This window comes from Camelus bactrianus, chromosome 13 (assembly GCF_048773025.1).
Source record: "Camelus bactrianus isolate YW-2024 breed Bactrian camel chromosome 13, ASM4877302v1, whole genome shotgun sequence".
NCBI classification, from domain to species: Eukaryota; Metazoa; Chordata; class Mammalia; order Artiodactyla; family Camelidae; genus Camelus; species Camelus bactrianus.
The window spans coordinates 27,084,853-27,107,891 of record NC_133551.1 but is presented as its reverse complement, the minus strand read 5'-3'; the positions used below and the strand labels follow the sequence as shown (position 1 = coordinate 27,107,891).

The window sequence follows — 23,039 nt, the reverse complement described above, 5'->3', positions numbered from 1 at the left end:
TCATTCTTGTGCCAAATACTCATAGATTCACACACCTGTATGATTGTTGCTCTTTGTAACCAAGAGGTGGCATGGTCTACCCAATGGGTTGGTCTCAAATAAATTCTACAAATCACTACTTGCTGAAATTAGGGAGAACAACAGAGTGAAGAAGTTCACAAGTACCCTGAAGTGGTTCAGTCTTGCACAAGGCTTTATAGATCACCACATCAGGAGCTCTCTGACTGGCTGCTGAAACACAGTCCTTAATTGAAGAATGGGTTTATAGCTCATAAAAGATCACGCCCAAGGAAACTCCTTTAAATCTTTGTGAAAGACCCACCTAGGCTGCTGAGTTTCTACACAATATAAGAATTCATTACCCTGTAGATTTTTCAGTTCTCACCACAGACAAGGCAAAGTGAGTAGGCATTACTGGTTTCTCTACACAGAAAAAGCTGAGAAAAGGAATATATCTCACATGCTGCATCAAAAGATAACTAGGGTTACATATAATTTATCACCAAAACTGGTAACTTTTAAAAGTGAAGGTGATACTATTAATAATTTTACCAAGACAACAGGGATGAACAGAGACGTATGGTTACCCTACATATAAAGGGGTCTTTTCTGAGTCATACAAAATATACACATCCCTCAGAATCAAATCAAGAAGTCTTAAAAAAAAAGTAGTCACTAACTCCTGTAGGAGTGAACTCTGCTTGCTGCTTTATAGCTGAATCCTAGCTGCTGGGCCACTTCCAGTGGCCTGCTACTGCACTACTGGTGCCTCTACTGCTAAATACATCCTGTTATTATTTGTACCTGTGGCCTAAGAGAAAACAATGCCAGTAAAAGAGGGTCATCCCCTGCCTCACTAAGAAGTGGACTACTGATAGTCTCAAAAAAGGAACAGATCATGTTACGTAAGTGGCCTATTTGGACTCCAAGCTTCAGCTACCAGGGACTCTATACCCCACAGAAAAAGAAGAAATGGGCCAAAACAATCTTTTGCCTCCATTCCCTTCTTGCCCATCCTGGGTGAGAGTGGTAGTAGGTTGCCAGGGCTAGGGGTGGGAATAGTGTAGGAAGAGATGCACAGAGAGACAGAAAGAGACAAAGATAGAAATGGTAGCATCTGAGCTCTTTAATCTAGCCACACCTAAAAACAGTCATAGTCAATTTTTATTTTGTGTATGTTTTCATAATTTGCAACTGAAAGAAAACTAGCTAGTACATCTTGGATATTAGACAGATGGCCTAGTAAACTATCATACATGCCTCATAATGATACAATTTATCATGCTGGTATTTTAATATATTATTAACTAGTCCTTGGCTTTAAGCCTATAAGCCCAAATATTTTATATTTCTGCCATGTAATTCACCATGATGAACAAAAAAACTCGTATTTATACAAAGATTTGAATAGCAAATGTTCTTTTCCAGATAAAAATTAGAAAAATATCCAAGTAACAATGAAAAAGGAAATAGGGCTTAGCCTTGATAAAGGAAGAGTCTGAAATGAAGCAAAGTTTGCAATGATCATTTCAGTCAGTGGTTACAGATCACCTCATAATTAACAGTGAAAAATTTGTTAATATTCTCAACAATAAAGTAGCTCACACTTTCCTATTTCTACTAAAGTATTAATTTCTCCTTGACACCAAAGAAGATACTTTAAATGATCACATGGCTGTCATGACATACAGATAAGCTTCATTTGAAGTAATGTTTACAAAAACAATCTCAAAAAAACTAATCTCACGTTTAAATTTCAAAGTTTTTATTTAATGTTAACAGACTTTTTTTCTCTTTAAAATAATTTTTCATCTCTGCAAGAAATCTTTGCCATACATCCTAAAGTCCAGCTTCTCCATTTATCTGGTAAATTCTATTCTATAAGGGGCACTCCAGAACCTGTCACAGTTCTCCTTCAACCTCAGCTGCTAGGAAGCCCTGGGTTTCAAGTGTCTGGCTAAATTACAGCAGCTTCCCCTTAACCTACATTCTTGGACACAGTTATTCTCCCTCAAGCTCTTATTCTCATGTCTCTATTTTAACCATTTGGTGGTTTTATCATCCATATTTATTATGTAATATGCATCATGTAATTTACTTTTAAAAGTCATACAAAAATGGGAAATAATTTTTTAAAAGAAAGAAACTCCTTTTCTCCTAACTTTAAGAATCAAACAGAACTAAAACTAATCTTTATTTAAAGTGGCTCATAGAAGAAAATACTATTCTCCCAAATTATCCACTACCTTTGGCAAACACCTATATTACACACTTTTAAAGATGAAACCATAATATACTGCTAACAATAGGCTGCTGAATTAAATCTACATCATTATCAAATCCTTTCCTAGTTTTTCTTCTATGTTTTTCTGTGTTTTTCAAGGTTTCTGCAATAATCATGAATTTAATATGCATGAGCACTTTCATCTAAAGAGGTTATTTTTTAAAAACAAAAACCCAGAAACTTCTACCTTAATCAAATTCTACTACTTGAGAATAATTACCCTAGAATTTACTCCCAACTAATGGTTATCTCTTCACTATAATCTAACATAAATTGCATAATAAATCTCATAAGGAGTTGTTTTTTTTAATTTCTGTCTTGTGACATGGTGAGAACTGACAGGAAGTCAGCAGTCTTGACTCAGTTGTTAACTTGCAAAATGTTCTTATAAAAAAAATCAATTCACCTTTCTGAACTTTCTAATGTATAAAATGAAGAGGTTATATGAGATAATCTTCTAAGACATCTCTAGTTCTAGATACATACTCAAATTAATGTTCTGGAGATATACAGAGATTCAGACATATAAAATTATATATATTATATATAAATATATTAATATATGTATACGTAAAAGTTGGCATATTCACTAGCATTATGTATAACTTAGATATACATAATTTATAAATATACCTAGATTAATATAAAGCTAAAGAAGTAAAGAATAATAAAAGTAACATTCTGAAATGAGTAAAATAAGTAGGTTCCCCATGAGATCTAAACATCAATCTTAGTTTTAAAAGGGAACAGAAGAAAATTAAAATTAGCCTTAAAGTGCTCATTAAAATGGATAGATGACTGAATAGATGAACGAACAGAAGCACAGATGGGTAGACAAGGGAGGGAAGGGTGGTATGAGGGGGATGGAGAGAAGACAAGGGTTGGGTCTTCCTTATCTGTCCCTTATTCCCTAAAACACTGGCATGAAGGAGATGACCATCTTAGATATTCTTAGTAGTATATCATGATTATATCATGATCTTCACTCTACTTGCCTTCTAGATTGTCTGTAGTTGAATAATACCTTTGTTTTAGCCACAATTTTAAGCCTTTGGTTCCTTATCTGTAGTACGTCTCAAATGAGATAAAATATTGTGAATATACTACCACAGTTTCAGTTATAAAATACTACATGCAAGCATAAACTATTACTACAGAAAGAAAAGCTTTCTCTAAATCTCAATTACCCCTTCCTCAGAAAAAAATCAAATCACCTTACCTGATATTGATACCTTGTTTGTATATTTTACATGCATCAGAAGGCAGAATTCGGGAAAGTAAAGGCACTGTATTTTGTAAAAGAAAAGATAAAAACAACCACTTAAAGTTCTGAGACATTACGAATTTTTTAATTAGAAGAAGACTAATGTAAACATTTTACTATTTCACCAAAATTGTAATAATTTCCTTTAAAACAGTATTTTTCCACTTAAAAGTAATACATAAAGCAATTTGGGCAACTTCAAATAACTACTATTTTATTATAATTACTGTACAGTTAACCACTCCAACCCCACCAAACACATACAAGAGTAGCAGAGTTGATACAATGCTACTCTGGGATACCTATTGCAGGATATTATTAAAGGTGGGAAAACAATGCCTCCTAAATGGGTAACAAGACAAACCTAGACCCTATCTGATTCTTTAAATATAACTGGATTAAATACCAGAAGAGTAATGTGTGTAATGGAGAAAGATATTCTTAGAGCTAAATAGTCGAATTTGAGTTTGAATCCCAAATCTGTGATCTTGGTTACATAGGCTCATTGTGATTCATTTTCAAAACCTATAAAATACAATCATACTGTTCACCTATAGACTTCCACATTCTAGTGTTGCTCACATTCATATCACAAGCTATATTCTGATTGTTTTTATTATTTATTATCTGCTATATTTGGGGGAAATGAGTTATTCTATGAATGAAAATAAATCTGCATAACAGGTTATATAGTAAACTATCACATACCAAAAAAAGAAATGTGAAACTCAAAATTCTTGAAATTAAAGACTGTATCACATGTACATGTGTATGTAAGTGTGTGTGTGAATGTAGGATACATGTACATTTTACAAAAAATATTTTGTAAAATGTTTTAAAAAATGGGTCATAAATCAACCTATCTTTGTTCTTTGTTATAAAGAAACAGAAAATTAAAGCCTAGTTTTTTAGTTAACTTTTTCAAAAGGATCAATATTTTCTAATTAACATTAAAGGTATACCACATATAGCCATGTCTTTTTTAAATCCTTAGAGATCATTTAATCCAAAATGATTTCCAGCAAAGACAGTTTTCTAAAAGACATTATTTTACAAAAATAAGAAAAGTTTACCACCCAGAGGCAATATCAACTCAGAGTTACCCTAGTAAAGAACATGTATTTTCTGATAAAGTTTTTCCTTATATGAAACAACAAAAGCTGAGAAGACTCATAATAGCACAAATCTGCATAAATGATCAAAGCTTCTCTTTCATGTTCATTAACTGAGATTCAGTTTTCCTGTCCATAAGCATTCGTGTAGCACAAAAAAGATAATTAGAAGATAACACTCTAACTTAAGTTAATTTAAATTTAACTTAATTTATTACATCTTTTGAAGTAGTAGGGTAACCTACAAAAATTTAGAATCTTATGCCAATACCCACTTACCAAAAATCAGAAAAGGAGGAAGAGGGAAATGTAGAGAGAAAATAAGAAGCTTAGGGATTGAAAAGCAACAGTTAAAAAAAAAAAAAAAGTATATCACTGAGCAGAAAAAGACTTCTGCTAGATTTTAATACATTCCAAAAATAGAGAAATTTGCATTTTCCTAATTCTGTGATGACTTTTTCTTCCCCCATGTAAACTGAATAATTAAACTCTCTATATCTTAGACCTGAGAGTCTAACACAGTACTCCAAAGGTACCATAATTCACTGAATTGAAAAATAAAAAGCCTCTAAATTTTAATTTTGGTTTTGCTATCACTTACTTCCTGACTTTAAGAGTTTCTAAGCCTAATGTTTTCCATCTATAATATGCAAATAACAGTCCCAAATACAGGATGGATATTCTGTAGATTATGAGATTTTTTTAAAAAGCTATTGGTTTTTCTGTTGAAACATGCTACATGTATAATGCTAAATTTGCAGTGATTATAGTATTATAAGTTATTTAACACTGTAGAGTATCTAAAGAGCTTCCTTCAAAAAGATGGTTTCATTTCATCCACATCAACACAAAAGCTTGAAACAGATGGGGCAGTTATGATTCCCATTTTTAAAATGAAGAAACTGATGTCCAGGAAAGATGTAATTTGCCATGTCAAACAGGAGCCTCTACTTCTGATTTCAATTTAAAGTTTTCTATACCTAAAAACCCTTGCTGGAATAATTTAATTTAGTTGCCATCAGACTTGCTATTAACCAAGCCTGAAGCTATTTTCAGCAAAACACTGAAGGAGAAAGAGTAGAGTCTCCATGCTCCACTATCTCTAAATTAAACTTAACTTGGATCTCAGTATTTCTTAGCTTCCCCATACGTCTAGCTTTTTTTTTTTAAATATCAGGGGTTATGACAAGAGGAAGAAACGTGTAAACTCTATAAAAAAGCTTGATAATCAAATCTAATAATAGAGATGATCCAATGTTTTTTAATCCAAAGTGTCTAGGCTAAATCTAGAGAATGAGCTCAGTTCTTAGAATTACATATGACAAGTAACATAGGTGCTAATAATTTTAATGTGAAATTAGTAAAATCCTTTACCAACGATGAAACAGATGCTGACTTTTTTGCATCAAAGTCGAGTTCTCAAAGAAGCACTACTTTGAATAAGTACCTCTGTGGTTGCATAATGAATTTGATTTTGCAACATTTATACTGTGTTTATAACTACAGATAATATGCACAATTTCAGGAGTAATTACATCCATTTCTTCATATAACTGAGATGTCACTTTTTAAATATTTTAAAACATTTTGCTCAGCAAGATAAATTGACTATTTTAGAATTCAAACCACTAAAAGTTACTAAGATAATCAGTTAAAGAGCCAATACACTCAAGGGACAACCTCAGTTTAGGATCACCAAGCATGACTGGGGTCTTTACAGATAGGAAAAAAACAGTGAAAAAACAGTATTCTGGCTTAGACTAATCTGACTTAGAGCTCTTTTATATACCATGCTATTATACAAACCTCTTTTTCTCTCCGTTTTCTAGGATACCAGAATTCCAAATGATATATACAGCATAAAGACAAGGTAGATCTATCAGAGTAACAGTATCATGTGTGATTTTGATGGAGCTACAACTAGCCTAATGAGCTGAAGTTGTAATAATGTTTGAAAAAAATGATTATATTTTAGGGATTAAAATTTTACATTTAGAGATTAAACACACTAGGAAAATGTTAATAACCCAGTCCAGTATTATGTAGCTGTTAAGAAAAATGAAGTACTTCTCATGAATTAATATGGTAAGATACCTGAAATACATTAAGTAAAAATGAGCAATTGAATAATGATATAATAGTATGAACCCATTAAAAAAACAATGTTGAGGGTATATATACATACATTTATATTTCTGTACATACACACATTTGTAAGCATTGAAAAGGGTTTGAAAGTATTCACATGAGACATTAATAGTGGCTTCTATAGTTGTCAATATCTGATTTTTTATGATCATTTTATAATTTATTTGTATGATTATTTGGGGGCAATAAGCATCCAATAATCTTTATATTATAAAAATTAATTCAGATGCTTTAAAAAACATGCATAAGCATATTATATCCAAACCTATATATAGATTACTTTAAAAAGTTTTTTAACCCAAAATTCGGTTGTTTGTTTAATTATTTATTTAATTAGTAAAGTAAAAGGTACTAGGATCAAACTCCCTATTTGAACACAAAGGTTTATCTCCCTAAGTAGACACATGTTTAAAACGGAGATGAGAAAAAACTTACATTGCTAAGGTAAATCAATAAATGACTGCAAAATATCTAGGAATTAAGGTCTTTCATAAATAAGTGGGAGAGTGTGCAACCAAATAGTATGTTAAGGCAGTGGCTATAAAGTGTACAATAAAGGCAGAGAAAGTAATTGAAAGATGACAAAATATACAAAATCAAATAATGTTAACCAAATTCTTCACTTTCAGGAATCTAAATATTCTATTTCAAACTTGTTTAAAATCAGTAATCTAATAATTCCATAACTATCCTTCTCTTCCTTCTGAAAATTCCTTGTATTATTATATTTGAACCTGCATTTTGTTTAAAAAAAAAAGAGATAATTTTCAATCTTAAAAATAGTAATTATGAAAGTTACTGATCAGGTTGGGATAATTAAGAATTACTATTGGGTTTTATAACCATTATACGCCATGTGATGAAAAATATTTGTATTTCCTTAGGGCAAGTATTGGGTAACACTTCTATATAATAGTTAATTTTGTACTTGCATTTCTGCATGTGTACATATTTTATAGTAAAACATAGCATACTCTTACCCCAGCTTTGAAAATCCCAGTGAAGTTCTAGATAAAAGTCACCTAGCTGAGAAATGAAATATAAACAATTACTGGATGCACACCTTAGTTAACAGCTCTTATACCTACTTAAGAGTTTGCTTTAAAAAAAAAAAATCTGTTATCATTAAAGATCTATAGACAGGAATAGGGAATAATTTCAAAGTATGGAGTTAAAGAGAAAAAAATTTTAAATATATGGTTATTACTGAAAATGAAACATTACAACAGCGGACATTACTACACTTACCTACAAAGGAAAATACACATTACTCTAGATTATACAAGAACATTTTATTCACATAATAAAATATCTGGAACTGATAGGCATTTAAATTTGTATCAATAAATATTCTATTTCTCAGTATAACCCAAATAATGATAAGTATTACTGTAAAAAATAGTTAATAATAATAATTAATAGAATAATATTATACTTAAAAAGTATAATAAAAAGTACCTTCCAAAATGATTATTTGTGTAGGCTCATAATGATCTAATAAAATCACCCATTGCAATAGGAACTTTTCTTCTGTAAAGTGGTAACACAAGTTTACTAAATCTGAAATAATGTCACCATATGAGATCTATAGAGAAAATTTTTATTTCACAATTATTTCACCAAAGACTGCTAAGGGAACTATTAGATCAAATATTCTCCAAAAAATTTCTCTCTTGGGATCTCAAAATAAAAAAGCATACTTAAAAGACGATATAGCTGTGACAATAGATCTTTCTCCCACAGTTCTTCCAAGCATCAAGAACACAGAGGAAAACAAACCTTTCTCCCTTTCTGTGCCGGCACATTCAGCTCTTACCATTATAAAGTAGGACAGACAAAAAGAGTTTTGTTAAATAAAGAAAATGCAAACGTCTCCCACTAGCAGCAGTGGTGTCAGCTCTAATATTTCAAGCCAAAGGACAAAGGAAAATTACTGCCACTGATATGACTTACCTCCTTTTTTCTTAGAGTTCTTACCTAGTTTTTTGAAAGCAATAATTCTTTATCTGCCTTCCTAGTTCAAAGCAAATGGTGCTCCCCATAAAATTACATTATACATTATAATATCAGAGTATTTCATTATGTCATTTTTGCTTAATTGAAGATGGATTTTTACCATTTCTTGACTCTTAATATTAGTGAGAAATTAAGCTGCATTTTAAAAAATGCTTAAAAGTACACTTAAAATTGGTCTTTAGGTGCAAAATCAGGAAAGAAATTTAGCCTACCTCTTTGAGGGCTTTTAATAATCGAGGTCGTTTTTCTTCAACACTTTCCCTGGATTGCTGCTTAAGTTTCCTTAAAAGAGCTGTAACTAAAATTCAAATTTAAAAATTTTTAATTTAAAATAAATTTTGCTATGCTAGATTGCCAATTACACCTCAATAAAAAATGTATTAAAAAAAACTTCACCATGCTAGGAAACGCCACTGGCTTATTACACAGAGATACGACACAGATATTGTGAGTAAGTTAGTAAGTACCGTTAGCAAAACTGTTATGATCCTCAAGGAAAATTAAGAGATATCTCAACATCAATTTATAACATATTCACACTAGTTTTGCTAGTTTTTAATTATGAGTAAGGTTTTATCTGAGCCAAGAGTTACCAATCTCAGTCAGATGATACAGTGTTTTGTTAACACTGATCTAAAAGAAGATCTCAAAGACAGCAGATCTCACAAATCCCATTAGGTATTACTTTTCTAAAAGTGTAATTATCTGCAATTGTCACCAGTCTCATTTGTTCTTCTTTCACTTGAGGTTGTACTCTCACATAGCACCAACGTGGCATAAAAAAATATGAAAATAAATCCTTTTCTATCTCTGAAAGTACTTCTGACTCTAATAAAACCTGAAGCCCTCCACAGTGTTTTCTCAATAGTTAAAAAATGGAAACTTAGACAAATTGCCTAAGCATAAGCCACAGCTTTACTACTTACTGGCTGCATGTAAACTTGGAGCAGTTATTTAATTTCCCTAAACTTCAGTTTCTTTTTTTCATTTGTCAAACAAGAATAAAGTGAAATCTACTATACGGAGTTACTACAAAGGTAACATAAATTGCTTACTACTGTACCTGCAATTAGGTAAACGTAAGTTTTATTTATTAGAATTAAGGTCTAAAATTAACTAGCAAAATCAATCAATCCCTAACATTTACTGAGATAAGCAAAAACACTGGCCTTGAATAAAATAAGCCTAGCAAAAGATAAGATGAAAAATGTACATGGAGAGGGAAAAAATGCATACATCAATACATGCTGATTTCCTCCTGGTCCTGTTTTCATATACATATATATACATATAAATACATTAAAATATTGGGGGTTTTACTATTTATAGGATGCATTCTTATAAACTACTTAATGCCTTATGTGAAATACAGAAGTGTAAGGCAGGAGAGAAAAAAATAACTGAAAGAGGATGGTAGTAAAAGCTTAGACTAGTTTTGTTTTGTCCACATAGGCCAAATTAGGAAAAACTCAGGGAAGAATATGTAAAATAGCAGGATTTATACTTATTTTTAACCACGGGTTTTCTAAAATATACCTTGTTCTTTACATTTCCATACTTTATACAAATTCTGCTTCCAAAAGCTAGAATGTCTTTACCTACCTTATTAACTCCTAAAATCCTTTGAGACTCAGTTCAAATAACCAAACACCCTGCTAAAACCAGAATTACTTTCTCCCTCATCTGTTTCCCCCTAGTACTTTGTGAATAGTTCAGAATACTGCAAATATTCATTGGTCTCTCTACCCCAACTAAGATGAGTTCCTCAATGTGAAAGTTAATTGTACATCCCTACTACGTTTCTGATGCATTGTTAGGTAATAAGGAGACAGACAATCCTTGCCCTAATGAAGCTTCCTGCCTGATGAGAGTGACAGGTAGAGCTCTGACGTAGTATAGGAGGAGAGAAGGCTTCCTTGTACTTGAGCTGAGATATAAAGAATTATAAGGAGCTGGGGCAAAAGAGGAAGAGAGTATGAGAAACTGAAAAGGAATCAGAGTTGACATACAGAAACAATGCGGAAAGAAAAAGATAAGGATGGAGATGAAAAAGTGACATTATCATACTGGATCTTATAAACCAAGTTAGAGATTTTGGTCTTCATCTTAAGAATAGGAATTTTTAACGAGTTTTAAATAGGAGAGTAACATGACCAGAAGAAAAATATAGAAGAAAATATAACAAAATATTAATAATGGTCATCTCTGGGTGAAATTATTTCCTTTTTTTTTGCCTTAATAATCTCCTAGTTTTCTACAACAAATATCATTACATTCTTATAAGAAAAATATTATAAAGTTTTGAACAACTCAGGAGAGTTATGGTAAATAAAAATCCTAATACAATAATTTTCAGAAAAAGTAATTCTTGATTAGTTTCAAATTTTCTTCGCAGTTTTTATTTTCTTAATTAATTCACTGAACAAATAAATGTGCCAAGCACTGTTCTAGGAGCCAGAAATGAAAGGATTAATAAGATAGATATTCATGACTTAAGTTTTCACAAAGCTTATATCAAGATACACAGTAGGTAATAGACATTGAATAATTATTTAGAAGTGTGCTGAGTACTGCAAAGGAAGAGTGGCCACTTCGAAAGCGGATGAGGAGAAGTTAATCTACTCCACAAGTTGGGGAAAGAAATATAAAGCTGAGACCCAAATGAAGAAGACTGTCAGTTCCTGATAACATTGCAAACTGACATACATGACTATCTCTTTCTCTCCAAACTAATTTTTGATGTGCTACAAAAATAAGACAGAGGCTGACAGAATTCCTAAAACTATCATAACATAAATACACCACAACATAAATCTGTATAAACTATGAGTAACTCCTAGAGACACAAAAGACAGCTGGGTCTCAGTGTAGGTAAGAAACTAGAGCTGCCTACGAATGGGGATGAAGTCAGGGGAACAAACAGATAAAGGGAGTCAAAAGGTACACACTTCCAGTTATAAAGTAAGTCATGAGGATGTAATGTACAGCATGCCAACTCCAGTTAACAGTAATGTACTGCATACTTGAAAGTTGCTAAAACAGATCTTAAAAGATCTCATCACAAGAAAAATAGAAATCACATAACTCTGTATGGTGACAGGTGTTCACTAGATTTATTGCGGTAATCGTTTTGCAATACATAAAAATACTGAATCAATATGTTGTATATTTGAAACTAATATAATGTTATATGTCTATATGTATATTTTTATTTAGGTAGACATATAATTATTTAGGTGCATATTATATATATGTGTTTGTGTGTATATATAGAGAGAGACAGAGACAGGGAGAGAAAGTATAAAAGAAACTAGAGCCGTCTAGATCAGAGGATAGCTGGGGACCATGGGTGAGGGATGAGTTAGGAAAAGACTTATGTTGTATCCTTATCTCTCCCTGATACTGGCCTGGCCTGACCACTGCTCACCAGGTATCCACTGTAAGACAGAAAAGCAACATAATGTAGGAATTTTATTAATTTTAAAGTGAAATAATTCTAAATAATTCTAAATTCTGACAAGTAGTTCAGCATTGTCTCCCTGTTATACCGCACAAAAACACTAGAAGATATCAGACTGAAAAAAAAAAAATTAGGTCACAAAGTTTTCACTAATAACTTATATTAGATTATTTTATTTTTTCAAAAATTGTGATTTTTCTATGCCCAGAAAATTTTTATGTAATATAAGCTAAATAATCAAAAACTTAAATCATAGTGCTTAAAATAATTTCAAAGTATAGGCATGTTTAACATTACTATAAATACATTCTCATTAATAATTCTAAATATGTACCATAAGAGTTGTTGAATTATCCTTTAAATTAGTAGTTTAGTGGGCAGGGTATAGCTCAGTGGTAGAATGCACGCTTAGCATGCAAGAGGTCCTGGGTTCAATCCCCAGTACCTCCAATAAGAAATAAATAAATAAATAAATAAATAAACCTAATTACCACCTTCCCACCCCTCAAAAGAGTATAAATAAATAAATAAATAAATAAATAAATAAATAAATAAATAAATAAATAAATAGGAAAAAAATAGAAAAAATTTTTAATTGAAAATAATTTTTTAATTAGGTTAAAATGTTTCACGTGAAGGGAAGTAATAAAAATAAAAGCACTGAATAATTAGGATATATAATTTTATAATGATTGGCAATGGGATACTATTCAGAATTTTTATATAAGTCTATAGAAGAAAACCACTCCAAAAGCAGACCTCAAGTACTATGGGTCCCAATCTCTAATTAAAATTTACTGCTAAATATCTAGCAACTGATTTTCCAAGAAAACTCTGTTTCTTCACCCTCCCAATAGATTTTGAATTCCTAAACAGCAGACACCAAGTCTTCATTCTCCACATCTTACCACATACACACGCTTTATAGTAAGGACTCAGTAAATATTCACTAATTCTGAATACAACAATCTTTGAGAGTCACATAAGTCACAGTGTGAGTCAGAAACCCAGGAGCCCATTTGATTTCCTCTCTACTCTGCTATTTGCTTAGAAACATCAAAGAAAGTTCCTCACACTAGTTGCTGCAACTTTTAATTCATTCTCAGTTTCTTACATCTGTATATCTTTATCTCATCCCTGAAATAATTCTAGGATTGGTATGGCTTCTTGATCTCACAAGGATGTCTTGTCGTTTGTCCAGAAAGGACAACTCTCAATGAATAAAAAAAAAAAAATAATAATAATTATATATATATATATATACTCAAATAGTCGTTAAAATATCACAATTTTATCTCACATTAAATCTCAAACCCAAATATAACTTCACCATTAGAAGCTGCTCAAAGTGTTCAGAAAGCCCACAAAGATATAGTATGTGGATTACATATAAAGCTAAAATATAAGAGAGACCCATAAGAGCCTAAAACTTAGCATCAACGTAAGACTAAATCATCGTAACATCCTGGAAGTATTCAACATTATGCTCTTCTTTAATAAAACTGTCAAAAAATTTTATTGTTCCTTTTACAAAACTAGATTTATCACTTTCAGCCTCAAATTGTAAAAAGAATGTATTACCAGAAAGATGGTATTTTCCTTCATCCAGATTTTAATTTTGGAAATTTTTCAACTATTAAGAGGTACTTGAAAAAAATAAGACTATAGGTTGAAATAAGATTATAAAGTTGAAAAAAAAATTAAAGGTAGAAGGAGGGAAAGTGGAGTAACTGAATACTTATAAATTATAAAAAATTATGTGACTTTTTGGGAAATTCTCATTTAAAGACTAAAACAAAGTAGAGACAAATTTGTTCCTCATGTTCAACAAAGACTATTCCCAGCAATTAAAACAGACACTAACTGTAATAACACTGTGATTATTTTCAGTTTCAATTAATCTTCCAAATAATTAAGCAGCTGCCAGAAAGGACAGTCAGGTCTCAACGTTTTTAAAAAGTCCTTCATTCTGAATGAATAAAAAAATAGAAAAATATAAGTAGGGCAGAATGCTGTAAAAGAAGAAAAAGTAATAGACATACTTTTAAACATGATTCTTTTTGTTTAAGTTCCTAAGTCATGAATAATTCATATATGTTTGTAAGTAATAAGTAACTTCAAACCTTTTCTGGTATGGACAATTACACTCAATTAAAAATATCAAATGTGTCACTTCATAGTTTTAGAATACATATCAACAATGGTAATTTATATTGCTTACTCATCTGTCTATCTCCATAACTGATGGCTTCCGCCAGCGGGCTCCATCCCTGAGCATTTTTCACCTTTACTGGAGCATTGTGAGCCAAAAGTAAATGGGCACATTCTGAAACATAAAATGGTAATAACATCAAACATCATGCAATTTTTGAATCTCTAAATTAAAAAATCATGTAAAATTTCAAGAAATCAGATTAATATAAATAGATCTATGAAATAAATACTGTACTACAGAGAATTAAATTTATAAATTCCTATGTATCTAAACCAAGTTATTTCTAGTCCTTAGATTTAAGAAGTATCTATTACCTAAAAATAAACTGGGCCTCTCTACAATGAAACTATTATGTTCCCTAATAAGTGTTCCCAAGTGTATTTTGAGAATGTTTCCATGCGTTAAAAGAAAACTCAAGAACTTTAAGAGTAATTTACATAAAAACTTCTACTATTAAGACCCAAAAGAAGATTCGTATGTCTGTATGGTCAAATGGAAAGCCCATTATTTATTTCAGGGGAAAAAAGTGTTTCCAAAAAGGATCACTAATGTTTCCATAAACCTTTATTTTTCAAATTTTACAATTCGTTTAATTCAGATAAACAACCAAAAGTGGCAAAAATCTATTTTACGATCACAAGGACAGATCTGGACAGTCTTTCTAGTCATCAAAAAGAGTCTTGGCTCACCACCCAGCCCAGGCACAGTCAACAACTGAAACTTAAGGGGAACCCTAAAGACTATGCCACAAGAGACAGAATAATTACATATAAGAAAAATCTATGCTCAGGATAATGGTCTTAAAACACTGGCTATTTTAGGATGCACCGAGGGATCTCAGGTCTCTTGGATCCTGGCTGTAAGTTCAGGGGTGGTGGGTATAAATCACTGCTCTCAACTTTTCCAGTTACTCATGGGAAAATTACTGTACATGGTATTTTATCAATGGACTTTGTGGTTTTAATTATTTTGTTTATATAATATTTATTGTTCCCAACTCCAGTGGCTGGGGCATTTCCAACATTTAACATTGAGGATACTTGGTAATCTGAGCCTAGTCTTAAAATAAGAACATAATATATGACAGTAAGAATAAAAGTTTTCTACAAAAGAAAAAAGTCTAAGGTATAGATCCTCGTATAGATTGAGGAAATCTTTTTTAAAAAATTAAAAATAAAAAGCATATTAATAGGCAGAAAAAATTTGAAACTGAGGCTCCTGGGAAATTTAGGATAGCTATCCAAGACAAAGGATTCATTCTTTCAATCAGCCTTTTAAGAAATATTTATCAAGTGCTTATTATATGCCACTTCTAAGTACTAAGTCCTGGATATAAGCCATGAGAAGAAAGATAAGATCTTGTAACAGAGCGCTTACATCCTATGTTAAAATATAATTAAATAAACTAATAATTTAAAAAAAAAACAGATAATGATAAGTGCTCTGAAGGAAATAAGGGTGTTATGACAGTTATAATGTAATGCAAGTGAGCTAGGGTGGAGGAAAAATCACACTACTCTAGCACTATTCCTAGTAATTAAAGGAATATATATACCAGCAGGAAGTTATATTAGAAAAAAGTAAAATAAATGCAGAAATTTCATAGATATGTTTAAAAAATACCCCTAGTTTACAAAAATATGTGTACAAGAATGTTTATTTTAGCATTATTTATAATGGCAAATATGAATATGCATCATGGAGGAATGACTGACTAAAGTATGATCCAACTACATCACTGGAGTAATAGGCGGGCATCTTTAAAGAATAGTCAAAAGGATAAAGGAGACACTTGAATGATCAGCTACTGGCCAAACCTGAAAAGCTGAGCATCAAAAACAATGACTAGTTATAACTCATTAAACAAAAAATAATTGATAGGCACATAATAACATCAGAAAATAAGAGAGGGTAGTGAGTTCTTTATAGTAAAGACTGAAAGTTAACAAATATAAAAGAAATGATAAAACTAGAAAATCAGCGCATTATAACCCCAATGTAATAACTGATATAGGCAACGGTCCTCAGTAAATGCTAAAGCCACTAGGTAAAAGACCATGTGCTGGGGAATAGGACATTTACATGATAATTAAGTATCACCCAAAGATTACTTAATAAAGGTTTAAAAATGTTCCTTTATAGTAGAGCTACCTAGGGATCATCACCTAAAACAAGGGATCAAAACTTAGTGGCAGTGATAGTGGGATAGCTTAAAATTATGTGTTTTCTAATGTAATGCAACATGTCGCCTATGCAGTATTCTTTCCAGAAATGTCTCACCTGAATCTAATCAAGGCATTATAGATAATTTTCAATTTACAGAAAAGATAGAGTATAAGGAACGAATTAAATAACATCATGAGAAAATAATCAGGTAAGATCAAGACATTCTATCAATTAACTGGGCAAAACTCTTCAAAAAGTCAGATGCAAAGGAGAGGAAAAAAAAGGTGGGCAAGCTTTTCTAGATCATTTGAGACATAACAACCAAATGTAATACGTGAACCTCAATCAGACCTTGATTTAAATATGAAACACCCTTAAAAGACATTTTCAGAACTGGAAATTTTAAAATATGGATTAGATACCAGACATTATAACAATACTATTCTTTCTTAGATGTGATAATGACATTATGGTTATGAAGAAGAGAGTCCTTATTCTTTGAGATGTATGCTGAAGTACTTGGTGATAAAAATGTCATGATGCCTACATCTAATTTCAGATGGAATAGCAATACATAATAATATACAAAACATACTAAAATAAACAGAAAGATACAGCAAATATAAAATGTTAACAATTGTTGAAGCTAGGTGGAGAGTATTTGAAATGTTCATTGTGATGATCTTTCAGTTTCTCTCTATATTTGAAATTGCTCATAATAAAGTGTTGAAAGAAAAAAAGGAATTAAAAAAACACAAGTTTTTAAAATAGGAATGAATTTAAGCCATCCCTATAGAGTGAAAGAAATGTCCACATTGTATTGCTAAATGATATATCTGCTCAATAAAGAAGTGTAACACAACCATATTTTCATAAGGAAATAACTAAAAAACTACATATGTGAGTGTGTGTTGAGATACATACACAGACATTTGTATATAATAAGAATGGAAGATTATCCAACAGGCTGTTAACATGGGTTACCGTGTTTAATGGGAGAAGGTAGTTAATAAGCAGAGAAGATGACAGAAAGACTAGTTAAAAAGAATTTTTTTAAATAAATAAAATGGACCGTCCACTAAAGAAGGGTTTTATGTAATGGGGTTTTATGTAAATATGTGTGTATGTGCGCATAAAGAAAGAAGCTGGGGAACAAACATGGATAGATATCTAGAGACTTCAAAAGTATTTCATGATAAACTTTTGAGTTAAAAGAAAAATAAGGTAAAATATTATACGTAGTGATTCAATTTCAGGAAAAACAAAGCCCCTGTGTTATAAGTAAGGAAAGTGTGCAAGGATACCCTCTAGGCTATTAATGTTAATTACATCAGAAAAAAAAAATAGGAGGAATGAAGCTTTTATATATATCTTTATACTGTACTATTTCAGTTGTTTCAATAAGTATGTAATAATATCCTAAAAATCATTAAAGAAAAAAATTTAATTTAAAAATATTAAAAAGGAAGATGCACAACAGTATCTAATGCAATATCTCAACTGTGTAAACTAAGATACAGGATTGGTATGATTTATATATATGCTAGAAATGTCAACTACGTTTTCTGATATTCTACAGACCCTGCCACAGGCCCTTCACTCACAAGTCACAACTCAACTGACAAAATGAGCAACTAACAAAAAGTCAGATAACCACAGATATGCCAATGACCTATGATATATTCTCACACATTTAAAAAAAAAAAACTGGATCAATCAAATGTCTCCTCTCAGTAATTTTAACAATGAATAAGAAAAAAAAAAGGTAGTTAACAACCAGACACTAAGGCTTAAAGAGTGTATAAATGTGCCACAAAGAAGTCAGGACTTGAGAATTCTGAACAAAAAGAAATTCCGATGAACAGAAATCACATATAAGTGCACAAGAGCTATAAGGGTGATAAAATATAAAGAGTCAATAAAATAAATAGGACAGTTGGGAACAAAACAGAATATCCAGAGAGATCCTTATGAAAGTGAAAAATCATACTAATCCTAAAGCTATTTCAGAAAAAAAAAAAAAAGAAAAAGAAAAACTGCAGATTCAAAAAAGACTGAGAATATATTAAAAGTTGCAGCAATTGGTCTGAAGAACCCTTCTCTGATACCTAACCATAAGGATAAGAATTAAAGATTAGTTTTTCTATTCCATCTCCCAAAGATTCCTGAAATCTTAAGCATAATGTTCTTCTCCATTTCAACTCAAAGCCATAGTTGGAAAAACTCCCCAGTCAACATGACCAACATGGTCAATGGACCCAGAAATTCAGATTTCAATGGTGAAAAACAAGGTTATTCAGTAGGTTAACATGAGTGAGAGAACAGAAGTAAATAAATAAAAGTGTACAAGTCATAGGATAGCTCTTTAATTCAATCAACAAATATTTGAATGCCCTGGGATTTTTACTGTTTTTACAAACAAGTATACAAACAGAAAGTGCCCTTCAACAATGAAATCACTAACGGTATACTATATCTCTAAAATAAAAGAGAATAGAGTATGATGTAAAACTGATCTACAGAATTAAGCATAAGGTAGATGTTTTACCTTCCACTACATATTTCATCTGTAAAATGGGGATAATAATAGTATCTTCCTTACATGTTTGTTGCTTTAAATGAGTACACATACAGCAATAAAAAAAAAGCACCTTGTATATTGTAAATGAGGAATACATTTCAGTTATTTTCTAAATTTCTGATCAATGTTCTTTGAAAGAAAGCAAAACTTTTTATTGGTCAGATTTAGCCAACTGCACCTGACATATTTTCACCAATGTAGCAACACCAGAGATGACTACCATGGCCTGACCTGCCCATATTCCTGCTAAACTACATATTCCTCCTCTTGTATTCCTGATTTCCTCTTCTACCCCCAACTCTCACCTCAAAGCATAGCAAAGCTAGTTTCACAAGAGTAAATACATATCCTAAAAACAATTCATGAGACTGTCAATCATCCACTGTGACTTGGCCTGAGATGAAATAAACCAATCAAACTTTTTGTTCAAAAATTCAGGAACCTAAGAAACTGAACTACTTGGTGAACAGTGAAATCAGAAAGTCAGGAAGACTTTGGATCCTAGAACAGTTATTTTGGGATATGCTCAATTTCAGCAAACAGAGAAAAATCAATCAAGAAAAGGGAGATTATTACACACATAGAAAGAACAGCAGACACACCACGAGAGAGAGAGAGAGAGAGAGATGATGGGAAGGGAGGAGGAAGTTTGGTGGAGAAAGGGAGAGAGGGAGGAATGGAGAGGGGGAGGAAGGAAGGAAAGAAGGAAGGGAGGAAAGGAGAGGGTGAGGGAGGGAAGAAGGGAGAGAGGGAGGGAAGGAGGGGAAGAAGGGAAGGGAGAAGAGAAAGGAAGGGAGGAGGCTGATCTCCCAAATTGTCTTGGTTGCTGCTTTTCTGGAGATAGAGTTAGTCCCCATATCTTAAATTTCTGTAACATGTAGCCTCTTAATGATCTCTCTTTACTTAGAAGTTACTTGAATGAGTCTATCTGTTCCTTGTAAGAAGGAAAAAAAAAAAAGCATAACTAAATAAAGATTTGAGTCCCCAATTTATACAGTATTAAAGTCAAAATAAAATTTCCTACAAATCATGTGTTTCACTTAAGCATATGAATTTAAAAACCAAGCTAGCAAAAGAATTTTGTTTTTCAACAAAGTAAGTTCTAGTAACACCCTTCAGATCAGCATACATTCAGATCAAATGTTTACAGCAACAGCTATATTACTATATTACAACAGCTATATTACACTATACAACAATAACAGATGTTAATAATGATACTTTCTATATCATCAGAAAGAAAAGTGTTAACAAAAATTAACCTGTTTAAGAATTCATGGGGGAGGGTATAGCTCAGTGGTAGAATGCATGCCTAGCAAGCACGAGGTCCTGGGTTCAATCCCCAGCACCTCCATTAAAAATAAGTAAATAAGGTTACAAGATTAATGTTCAAACATCAGTTGCATTTCTTTACACTAATGATGAATCAACAGAAAAAGAAAGTAAAGAAAACAATCCCCTTTAAAATAGCACCCAAAGTAATAAAATACCTCCCAAAGTAATAAAATACCTAGGAATAAATCTAACCAAGGAGGTGAAAGACTTATACACGGAAAACTATAAACCATTGATGAAGGAAGTTAAAGAAGACTTAAAAAAATGGAAAGATATCCCATGCTCCTGGATTGAAAGAATCAATATTGTAAAAACGGTCATACTGCCCAAGGCAATCTACAGATTTAATGCAATCCCTATCAAATTACCCAGGACATATTTCACAGAACTAGTACAAATCATAATAAAATATATATGGAAACACAAATGACCTAGAATTGCCAAAGCATTACTGAAGAGAAAGAAAGAGGCTGGAGGAATAACTGTCCCAGACTTCAGACAATAGACTACAGTAATCAAAACAGCGTGGTATTGGTACAAAAACAGACATATGGACCAATGGAAAAGAACAGAGAGCCCAGAAATGAACCCACAAACTGCTGCTCAACTAATCTTCGACAAAGGAGGCAAGAATATACAATGGAATAAAGACAGTCTCTTCAGCAAATGGTGTTGGGAAAACTGGACAGCAGCACGTAAATCAATGAAGCTAGAACACTCCCTTACACCATACACAAAAATAAACTCAAAATGGATCAAAGACTTAAACATGAGACAAGTTACAATAAACCTCCTAGAAGAAAATATAGGCAAAACATTATCTGACATACATCTCAGAAATGTTCTCCTAGTGCAGTCTACTCAAGCAATAGAAAGAAAAGCAAGAATAAACAAATGGGACCTAATGAAACTTATAAGCTTCTGCACAGGAAAGGAAACCATAAGCAAAACAAAACGACAAACTATGGAATGGGAGAATATTTTTGCAAATGAAACCAACAAATAATATGTAGGCAGCTCATACGACTTAACAAGAAAGAAACAAACAACCCAATCCAAAAATGGGCAGAAGACCTAAAAAAGCAATTCTCCGAGGAAGAAATACAAATGATCAAAAAGCACATGAAAAAATGCTCAATATCACCAACTATCAGAGAAATGCAAATCAAAACTACAATGAGGTATCACCTCACACCAGTCAGAATGGCCAGCATTCAAAAGTCCACAAATGACAAATGCTGGAGAGGCTGTGGAGAAAAGGGAACCCTCCTACACTGCTGGTGGGAATGTAGTTTGGTGCAGCCACTGTGGAAAACAGTATGGAGATTCCTCAAAAGACTAGGAATAGACTTACCATATGACCCAGGAATCCTGCTCCTGGGCATATATCCAGAAGGAACCCTACTTCAAAAAGACACCTGCACCCCGATTTTCATAGCAGCACTATTTACAATAGCCAAGACATGGAAACAGCCTAAATGTCCATCAACAGATGACTGGATAAAGAAGATGTGGTATATTTATACAATGGAATACTATTCAGCCATAAAAACAGACAACACCATTTGCAGCAACATGGATGTTCCTGAAGAATGTCATTCTAAGTGAAGTAAGCCAGAAAGAGAAAGAAAAATACTATATGAGATCGCTCATATGTGGAATCTAAAAAAAAAAAAAAGAACATAAATACAAAACAGAAACAGACTCATAGACATAGAATACAAACTTGTGGTTGCCAAGGAGGAGGTGGGTAGGAAGAAACAGAGTGGGAGTTCGAAATTTGTAGATACTGATAGGCATATGTAGAATAGATAAACAAGATTATACTGTATAGCACAGGGAAATATATACAAGATCTTGTGGTAGCTCACAGAGAAAAAAAATGCGACAATGAATATTCGTATGTTCACGTATAACTGAAAAATTGTGCTCTAACACTGGAATTTGACACAATATTATAAAATGACTATAACACAATAAAAAAAAGTTTAAAAAAATAATAACCCAATTATCTCCCCCTAAACAAACAAACAAATAAAAGAATTCAAAAGTATATGTTTTCCAAAGATTTTTATCGAACACATCCAGAATTTAAAAATCTAGCATTCAAAGGGTTGCCAATCAGCTATCTGGAATCCTCACTTTCCAGGATTACTGGGAATTCAGATAACTAATACTTGTTGCATCTAGGAATAATCTTAAAGAGTAGATCTTTTAAATCACCTGTCTATGAGTTGTGTGTTTTTTTGAAGAATAAACAAGTACTAAGTTTTTATAACCATCTACTATAAAAAAGGCTACAAATATGAGTTTAGATATACAAAACTGTCCATATTAAAGAATCTTATAAAATTATTTGAATATTAAGTTTATTATAATAATCAATCAAACTTAATATTCAGAATTAAGAATCTCCTGAAATTATAAATACTTGCTTGATAAAATAACCAACTAAAAA

General features: G+C 31.9%; 1 protein-coding gene across 3 annotated transcripts in view; it reads right to left on the bottom strand.

Moving 5' to 3' along the window:
* Positions 1-23,039, bottom strand: part of ANKRD13C (ankyrin repeat domain 13C) — a 79,208-nt gene that overhangs the window by 31,861 nt on the left and 24,308 nt on the right. For 2 of the 3 annotated variants that reach the window (XM_045522871.2, XM_010963415.3), the window contains exons 3-6: positions 14,506-14,610; positions 9,037-9,122; positions 7,789-7,834; positions 3,504-3,570 (exon numbers count right to left, since the gene is read on the bottom strand). In XM_045522871.2, the coding sequence (XP_045378827.1) occupies positions 3,504-3,570; positions 7,789-7,834; positions 9,037-9,122; positions 14,506-14,610 (304 nt within the window). The remainder of the gene's footprint in view (positions 1-3,503; positions 3,571-7,788; positions 7,835-9,036; positions 9,123-14,505; positions 14,611-23,039) is intronic. The other variant, XM_045522870.2, reaches the window with a different exon arrangement.